The sequence below is a fragment of the Garra rufa genome, chromosome 19 (assembly GCF_049309525.1).
Source record: "Garra rufa chromosome 19, GarRuf1.0, whole genome shotgun sequence".
Taxonomy (NCBI): Eukaryota; Metazoa; Chordata; class Actinopteri; order Cypriniformes; family Cyprinidae; genus Garra; species Garra rufa.
Window position 1 is genome coordinate 36,208,225 of NC_133379.1, and position 10,379 is coordinate 36,218,603.

The 10,379-nt window shown below is 34.8% G+C and overlaps 1 protein-coding gene across 1 annotated transcript in view; it reads right to left on the reverse strand.

Moving 5' to 3' along the window:
- Positions 1-256: 256 nt before the first annotated feature.
- LOC141292083 (uncharacterized) overlaps positions 257-10,379 on the reverse strand; it is a 107,366-nt gene continuing 97,243 nt past the window's right edge. Inside the window, exons 46-48 of the mRNA XM_073824045.1 lie at positions 8,862-8,930; positions 4,940-5,173; positions 257-2,757 (exon numbers count right to left, since the gene is read on the reverse strand). Coding sequence (XP_073680146.1) covers positions 2,611-2,757; positions 4,940-5,173; positions 8,862-8,930 — 450 coding nt within the window. The 3' untranslated portion in view covers positions 257-2,610. The remainder of the gene's footprint in view (positions 2,758-4,939; positions 5,174-8,861; positions 8,931-10,379) is intronic.

Consider the following 10,379-nt stretch of genomic DNA (forward strand, 5'->3'; position numbering starts at 1 on the left):
GTTCATGTCAAAATACTCACCAAAGTAATATCATACAAGGATCATTTCAGCTTATTGTAAGTCACCTTCTGGCTCGTTTCAATATTCATCTTATATGTTAAGAGAAGCTTTTTCAGGCTTTGCTCCAGATATGTTTAATTTCATCCATGCGTCTCCTCTTCTGCATCTCTACATAATATATGACAGTGATAACAGTTAAAGATGTATATCTGAAATCAGATATATATATATATTTATCAGATATCAAGAACACTACTGGTATCAATTAACATTTATTATTTTTTTTTAAATAATACAATAAATATACTACAAAGGAACATGGGCTTTGGTAGAGAGTTACAACAAACATCGCTCTCTCTCTCCATTTCACAATGAAGGACAGGCCTGTTTTCATCGGAGCACTGAGAGGATGTATCATACGGCTGATAAAAAAGAAAAAAATGTGGCTGTGGGAAGAAACATCAAGAGAAAGCTTAACATTTTCATGCATACAGGAAAGTTTTAATGCTTCAAAAGACATACAAGGGTGGGTGGACACAGTAAACCTGAATTTATTGACACAAAACCAATATCTCTTCTATCTTCTCGTACACAGGTTTGACACAACAAACAAACAAACATTACAAAGACGAAAAAAAAAAAAAAACAGAATAAACTTTATTGGCAGCATTACTGCTGGTTTTGAAATTTACAGAAGAATCGGTTGAAATTTGTCTCGTACTGATAGAATTGTGTCAAAACTGCATATTCCATGTTGAATCCTCTTAAAAGAAACAGTTCAAGTCATATTCAAAATTAGAGCAAGATTGTTGCAGTAGCAGGTCTAGTGGTCAAAAAGCAGAACAAAGGAGTGCAGGAAAACGTCTAGTGGCAGAAGATCGATAGATGAATAACAAGATGGCTCTAGTCAATGACAACAAATTCTGACAGGTCTAGGAATACATGCCAGCCAAATTTTGTAATGTACAACATACTTGAGTAATCACACAAGACAATCTGATGCTTGGTCTTCAAGTCTCTTAAATTAAGAGAAATCTCTTTGGAAGCTCAAGTTAACTATTCACTCCTCTAAGCGTTTTGGTTAAAATATTCACAGAGCCCTCCAACAAGATCTAATGAAAAGGTCCCGAGCTAATTCTCCACAGCGGTTTTACTGAATAGTTTTCTGTTATCTAGAGTAACACTTTACATTACAAGGTCTATTTTACATGCAATACCTCGATCACAACAGCATTAACAGTACTTTAGATCATGCAAATAGACTGCGATGTCAACATGTAATGTAAAGTGTGAGCTAAAGCTTTCGGAGGACCGTAAAACCTACATAAATTATCTCCATATGCAATACTAATTTGGACATTGTCAAATGTGGCGAGGAATGATAAAAGAAGGAAAACATGTTCTCATCTATAAACGAGTATGATTTTACGGCATGCATAAAAAGCTAGGACTTTGACAGAAGACGTGGAACCGCTTGGGCATCACCGCAGAGCCGTTTTCAATTACAACAAACAGTTACAGGAAATAAGGTATATATTTTTAGCACCACAGACAGAAGGAAATAGCACCTAGTTTACCGATATTGTGTTTCCTCAGTGTGATGGTGTGCTCTTCTGATACAGGGAAGCACAGACTCATGAACGGCAGATCAAAGATTCCCCTCGTGCACGCGGGTTGCGATCTCACAAACCCGCCGAAACCACTTCAACGTGAAAGGTAGCAAATTAACGCTCACATTACGGCTATTTCTTACTTTTATTACCATCTTGTTGTTGAAATTACAAAAAGACGTTGTTCACATCTGGAATAAGACATTTAGTTGCCGTTACAGTTGCTTTTTGGTGTATTTTCTCTTCTTTGGATTCACTTGAAATTTCTCCAGGCTCTTATTTGGGGGTTATTTTATTTCGTAAAAAAAAAAAAGCATTTTTCTAACAACCAGCAGCTCTGTCCTTATCGCTCAATGGGTTCACATGCATGTTTTGAAGCCAGAACCAAAAGAAAAAAAAAACACTTCACCGGGAAAAAAAATATACAGAAAGTACTTACAAACATAGAAAAAATATTTATATATATTTATATATATAATCACCATTCCAGGGAATGGAAGACAAGTATGCACAAAAAAACCAAAGCTTAGAAGTGGAAAGAGGAACAACATAAAACCCAAGCAAACAAACCAACGGAAAAGACTTCTCGTACGAGAAATGCCGAAGTGGATGTGCGTAGAGCTACGAGTCCACGGACAGGTGGAAAAAAAATCAAAAGATGGATCTAATGTGTCTATACAGCCTGTGGGAGGAGGGGCGAAGAGTCGGGTGAGCGTAAAGTGGGCGGGGCTTGGAGAGACATGAGCGATGACCTCATCCAGTTTCAAAACTTGCATGTGATGCAGAGGGTACACTGAGGTTAAAAAGGTTGCTCTGTTATAAGAACCCATTGTTTAGACATCCATTCTTTTTCTTCAAATTTCTTTTATCCTTAACTTTGGTATCTGTTGGGTTTGTTTGGAAACACAAAACTTTACAAATAAGTCATCCTATTTCTTTCTCGTGTTTTGTTTTCGGAGAAAATGAATATGTTTTGTTCGCGTGTGCTCGCTGAGCAGTCTTAGCCGATGAAGCAGGCCGGTCCGACCTCAAAGCCGAACTTCTGCGTCGCTCCGCCGAAATCGTTGAACATAATGTCAACAAATGGTACCTGCTCCACTTTCGGTGTGTTGATCTCAAGAATAGTCTTTTCATAACCCTTTTTCAACTGCGGGAGGAAAGAAAAGGAGCATTACAAACATCGCTTGTAAGAAATCTCAGTTTAAACTTGCTAAAAAAAGATTTCAGAATGCTATTACTAATTTTAATGACAGAAAGTAGGGTTGCAGTGGGTTTTGTTGTGAAAATCTGGCAACCCTGATACTAACTTAAGATCATTGCACACTGAGCCAGAAATTTTTGTATGCGTTTTTTTTTTTTTTTTTTTTTTTTTTAATATTTGTCATCCTTTCCTATCAAAATGCTTATTATGGATGCAAAAATGCAGAAAGTCGAGTTCTTTCATGACGGACGAAAGTTTCGGAGGCAGTGTGTAAAGGTCATTGCACACTGAGTCCAAAATTTTTGCACGTTAAAAAATAAATATGACCTCACGTTGTGTCACTCACATTTACACACTGCCTCCAAAACTTTTGTTCGTCATAAAAAAAAATTGGATCAGGTTTGATAGCAAGCATTTTGATAGGAAAGGATGATGAATACGAAAAAAATGCACACAAAAATTTCAGTGTGACTCAGTGTGACCTTTAATTTGATTGACATAATTGAGGTCTTATTTATTTTTTAACATGCAAAAATTTCAGCCGAAAAATTCAAACTTGGTGTTCAATGGCCTTTACTCTTTCTGTTAGGGGTATAACGTTAAATCGATGCTGCGATTTTCTGAATGCGTCACGATTCTCTCTGGAATCAATTCTGAGCTTTTTAAGGGGGAAGTTCACTTCCAGAACAAAAATGTACAGATAATTTGCTCACCCCCTTGTTATCCAAGATGTTCACGTCTTTCTTTCTTCAGTGGTAAAGAAATTATGTTTCTTGAGGAAAACATTTCAGGATTTCTCTCCATATAGTGTACTTCTATGGTGCCTGTGAGTTTGAACTTCCAAAATGCAGTTTAAATGCAGCTTCAAAGGGCTCTAAATGATCCCAGCTGAGGAAGAAGGGTCATATCTAGCAAAACATTCAGTTATTTTCTTAAAAAAAAACAACTACAATTTATGATGTGCATGTGTACTCTGTGTATTCTAGTTCAATACAGTTAGGGTAGGTTGAAAAACTCCCGTCTCATTTTCTCCTCTTCTCCTACTTCAAAATCATCCTACATCACTGCAGAAGTACTAATCCAGTGTTTAAAAAAAGGGAACATGCAAAGAAGGTCAAACGCCCTTTACAAAAAAATGAGATGGGAGTTTTTCGACCTACCCTACTGAACTGAAGTACACAGAGTAAACAAAATTAGCATTTGAGGTTAAAAGTATGTCAATTGTTTTAGAAAATAACCGATTATTTGGCTAAATAAGACCCTTCTTGTTCGGCTGGAATTTTTAGAGTGCTTTGAAGCTGCATTTTGGAAGTTCAAACTCCCAGGCACCACAGAAGTCCTAAAATGTTTTCCTCAAGAAACATAATTTCTTTACGACTGAAGAAAGAAAGACATGAACATCTTGGATGACAAGGAGGTGAGTATTTTATCTGTTAATTTTTGTTCTGGAAGTGAACTTCTCCTTTAACAGCTCTAGACTAGTTTGTGACCGCTCACGAAAAAGAGCGCTTGTGCGTTCAACTGAGTAATTTGAGTGGTCAAATGTACTTGCACCTTGGCTTTTATGCGTTTATGACGCGAGATTAATGTAAACACAGCCCACTGTGAACACTTGTAATTCGCTTCAACCTTTTCTAACTTTATGAATGATTATTTTAAGTTCAAATGGTGTGTGTGTGTGTGTGTGTGTGTGTGTGTGTGTAAGGAACTGGAAGCAAGCAGAGTACAGTTGTTTCTAAAGCACGCAGCGCCATCTGCTGTTCAGCTCAGAATCGACTTTAGAGAGAGTCGCGATGCATTCAGAAAATCACAGTATCGATCCACGAATCGATTTGTCATCACACCCTTAACAGAGACAGTAAGTTAGTATCAGGGTTGCCAGGTTTTCACAGGAAAACCTGCCTAATTGCTACTCAAAACTCAGTCGTGTTTCGAAAGGGGTCCCCCGGTAAAAATGTTTAATTTGGCAGGGTTCCCCTTGTTAAATTTGCATTCCAGGGACTAAATATCACGTTAGTAGAGTCACTAGTGACCGTGTTAAATTAGCCCAATTCTGCAGGAAAATCACAGACTTGGCAACACTGGTTAGTATGCTGTTCTGAATTCAGCAAATATTTCCATCTCTTACCGCGCATCCGTCGACGGCGGCTCTGATGTATGGGTTGTTATCGTAAGACATCTCCTCATCATTGGAGCCCAGGAAGCGGATGGCTTTGTCGTAAGAGTCCTGTTCCTGGTCGTGCCAAGCCACAGACTGGTAGCAGTTGTAGGTCAGGTTCTGCCGAGCCGTGGCACTGAGTAAACGCAGGAATGTCATCTGGACTACTCCAATCGGGTTGCCCTCTGCATCCACGTATGATAGCTGCACAGGCAAACAGACAGCGCCACGGTATAGATAACTGCTGGACAAACGCCCCTTAGAGGTTCTGTTGAAAACTACACATCACACCTGTCCGGTCCTGTGCTACTATATGATTGCTGACTATTGGGAAATGGCAAAAATGAATAAATTAATAAAAAAAAATCATAGTAAAACAACTACCAAAGAGTTAGGTAAATAAGATAAATTACCTGAAAACAAGACTTAATTTTTTATATTTTTCTTAAGTAAATTTAAGTGAAAATATTGAAAAACAAAACTTAAAAAATGAAGGCAATTTGTTTGTTTTCTGTGAAATTGGTTGTCAATTAATTGTAAAAACCATTATCAATCTTTTTTTATTAAATACTTAGCCATAACATTTATGTATGTATATACACTCGTTCAGAAGTTTGCAGTCATCAAGGCTGCATTTATTTGATCAAAAATACAGTAAAAACGGCAATATTGTGAAATGAATGAATATATTGTAAAATGTAATTTATTCCTGTAATGCAAAGCTGAATTTTCAGAATCTTTACTCCAGTGTTCAGTGTGACATGATCCTTCAGAAATTATTCTAATACACTGATTTGCTCCTTAGGAAAAGATTTCTTGTTTTCAGTATTGAAAACAGTTAATATTTTGTAGAAACTGTGATCATTTTTTAATATTATGTTCAAAAGAACGGCATTTGTTTGTAATAGAAATCTTTTGCAACTTTAGAAATGTCTTAACTGTCACGTCTGGTCAAATCGATGCATCCTTGCTAAATAAAAATAAAAATAATCCAAAACAAAATCACCTCATCTCAAGTTTATGCGGTTATAACTTTGATTTATGTCTAAACCCTCTTGTTTCGTTAGTCAGGCAAGAGCACAAAACCCTTTTTCCAGTTCAGATCGGCGCTGCATATATTAAACACCAAAATCCATTTACTCATTCAAACACGCAGGATAAACTCATTTTGTTACAGACTCCACTGAAAAATATCACTAATATATTCAAATGAGTTGTACTAGTTTATATGCAAATTCTCCCCTTGTGGTGTGATGCAACATTTGCATTACGGAAATATGCAAATGTTTTGTTTTCATTCTTGAATATACCAACCCATGTTTAGAAGAAAACTCCATCTCCTCTGATCCACAAACACACACATATGTGACTGACTGAGAGAGCGAGCGCATGCTCCATGCACACACACACACACACACACACACACACACACATCATATACTTACGATCAGGAGCTCCTCTCACACACTCATATGCATTGACTTTGCATGCATGCATGCAACCCACCATGACCACCTGCCCATGACCAACATTACCTCATGATTACAGCTGCATGTCAAGAGAGACTGAACCCAAAGCTCAGTGACTGAGATCCTCCATGGACACAAAGGCGCTGTTCCAAACACTAGTGAACATCTACTGTTGAAGCCTATGTGAAATTGATCCCTTATAGTTAACTACAACTATAGAAAATGTCATAACATGACAAATAAACTGAAGTTTTGATATTTATGGTAGGAACTGATTGATTTGAATGGTGATAGTGACTGATTTGAAATGCTCTTCACTGGCAGCAGTTTCACTAATAAAATTAATAAAAATAATCTTATGAGACAAGGGGCCTCATTTATAAAGACTTGCGTAGAAACCATCCTTGATTTTATCTAAGAACTTTTCTGATTTGATCGTAAGAGCGATTCAGAGAAACGAACGTACACACGAAATCCATGCGTACGCCAGTCATTCGGTTATAAATCACAAATGATCGTGGAATTGTGTGCAACTGAATGTTCCGCCGTCGAAACGCCCCTGCTTAATTAATTAACATATAAAACGAGCTCATTCCTAAAGCAAAAACTCTGACAAAGGCAAGTAAAAAGGAGCGCAAGAAATCAAATTATAGTGAGGCTGAACTATCTGCAATACCAGGCATTACCACAAGGAAACGGTCGTACGCCAAGCTGGAATCTGACGTGGAGATAAGTACTTTTCCACGTCAAAGACGGTTTTTATAAATCTGTACTTTGACGTGGATTTGATCGTACGAACACTCTAAGATCAAATCAGTGCGTAAGAAAGTTTTATAAATGAGGCCCAAGGACTTTATAAGTTTACTTACACATTTTACCTCTGAAAACAAATTACTTTAACAATATTTATGTTTAGGTAGTGTTATGTTTCTTTTCTGCCACTGAGTAAATAAAAAAATTAAAAAGGTAATTGTGACTTTTTATCTCACTATTCAAACTTTTTCTCAGAATTTAGATTTAAACTCACAAGTTTTAAAGTCAGAATTGTGAGACAAAGTCACAATTTTGAGAAATAAAGTCAGAACTGTGAGATATAAACTCACAATTCTTTTTTTATTTGAGAACCACAAGTTTATATCTTGCAAGACTTAATAACATGCAATTGCGAGTTGAGAAGTCAGAATTGTGATATAAACTAGCAATTCTGAGAACCATTGTTTTTCCACTTTATAACTCGTAATTGGCAATTTTATCTCTCATTTCCGAGAAAAGAAGTCAGATTTGCAAGATATAAAACTGTAATTGCAAGAAAAGATTCAGAATTGCGAGATACAAACTTGCATTTCTGTGGAAAAGTAGAATTGTGAGTTTTTTATCTCGCAATTCTGCCATTATGTCTCGCAATTGTGAGTTTATATCACAATTCTGAGAAAGAAAGTCAGATATGCGAGATATAAACTCACAACTGAAAAAAAAAAAAACTTGCAATTGCGAAAGAAAAGTCAGAATTGCGAGATACAACTCACATTTTTTTTCTCTCAAGTTTTTACCTCGCAATTCGATTTATGCTGTATGTGGAAACTTATTCCAAAAAAAATTTATGCTAATTAAATGTTGCATTTTTATTTTTTTCTATTAAAAGTACATGACTAACAATTGCAGTTGATTCCAATAATGACTAATAACTAAATAGTGTGTTTTTAAGACTTAACCATTTTTAATCAAACTTTTTCAGTACTAAAAAAAGTTGTTTTTCTCTCAAATCTGTCAAATGCTTTATACTAAGCTCATCATAATGCGATAATCATCTCTAGGAACGGTGCATGCAATTGTATAACAAGTTCTAGAATGAAAGCTGTTTGCCTAAAAATGTTATTTACCTGGAGTATTTCACTAGCATTTGGAGCAGAATGACGATTGTGTGTTAACGGATTCAGTCACTTCGAAGTGATTTTCCTCCAACTTACAGGAACGGAAGACGGGTTGGATTCCATCAGTCAGACCTTTCACGAAACTACAAATTCTAGGGTGAGTTAAGGTTTATGTCAATTACTTTTTTAAAATCTTTTTGCTTTTGCATCAGACTGACTGACGTCTCCGTCCACAGCCCTCAGTTTACCTATAAGTCTGAGCAAACACAGTTTTTCTGCCGTTCTGATGATGACCATGCTCGGCCACAAAGGGATCCAAGAAGCATGCAGAAGCACGGGCCGCCAAGAGACCGATTGTCCGGAAACACTGAGGATCCGCGGACCCTCGGACCCTCTGTACCGGGCCCGTTCTCTCATGCATTCTTACTTACCATAGACCCTCTCTTGTAGCGACTATACCATGTGCCTGGACTGTCTTTGGGCCAGCGAGCCATTTTGCTCTGTAAAATAGGAGACTATTTCAGGAGGACAAGAAAGAGGAGTCACTCTTACCAGTTTACCACGTTTGAATTCACTGAACCACGACCCTGGATTCTCCTTCACCCAAGAGGTGAGTCTAGCCTGAGAGAGAGAGAGTCAGTTAAGAGTCAATACTGCAGACAGACAGAAGGGAAGAAACAGGTAGCCTGTGGGAATTATTTTCATCTGTTTTGCCATGTAGTTGTCCATCTCTCTGAGACAGAGGCTTTCACATAAGACGGGTTCTTGAAGACAGTTTGGACAATGTTTGAATAGTTGTGTACATACAGATAGACGGCTATTGGCTATCTTAGGCTATTGGGTCATAAATTAACATATTAAACCTACAGCTCTACAGTTAACAAAATATAATCCTGTATGAAATACAATATACAATCTATAATTATAATCAAATGTAATTATAATTAAAGATATAATAATATTTAATAATAATTTTGCTGAGCAAACAAAAAATTCTAAAAAAGATTGATATAAAATGAAAAATATAATATTCCTATAATTATTTTTTTCTGTGCAAACTACAAAAATGTCACTTAACCTAAAATGTGTTTAAAAAATGCAGAAAATAATAATAATGACAAAGTAATAATCTAATGTTTTAATTACTAAAAAACTAAAAAGTCACTATGTATTCTAAAAAGGTTTACAAAATTGATATAAAATGAATATATTATTCATATATTTTTTTCTGTGAACTATTAATATAATTATAATAATAATGACAAATATGATTGTAATATGATTAAATATTTTTCATTTTTCAAATTAAAAAGTGGCTTACAAATTTAAAAATGTTAATATAATAATGTAATTTTAATACAATTAATTTAATAAAAGCTGACTTAAAAACTTAAAAAGTACTACTAATAATACTGTAATTTTATTAAAATAGAAAAAACTGACCTAACCTAATTTTTCTTGAATCATAAATAATAATGACATTTTTCATGTAATATTTTTTTTTTGCTAGGTGAACTACAAAAATGTCACTTAAAATAATAAAAAAATATATAAAAAATGCATATAATAATAATAATAATAATGACAAAGTAACAATATGATTGTTTAATTCAATATTTTTTATTGAGCAAACTAAAAAAGTCACTGTATATTCTAAAAAGGTTTAGAAAATTGATATAAAATGAAAAATAAAATATTTATAGTGTTTGTTCGGTGCAAACTACAAAAATGCCATTTAACAACCTAAAAAGTAGTTTTAAAAATTGCATATAAGATTAAAAATATTAATGACAAAGTAATAATATGATTGTAATATTTGTCATTTTTCATTGAGCAAACTAAATAATAATGTAATTTTAATATCATTTTTGTGAAATAAAAGTGTGATTAAAAAACTACTATTAATAATACTGTCATTTTAATATAATGGGAAAAACTGACCTTATTTTATTAAATCAAATAGATAATAATTATGACAAATTGTCCTCAAAATAAAAAATGCATATAATAATAATAATAATAGTAATAATATAACGTTAATATAAAGAAATATTTTAGCAAATAAATGTG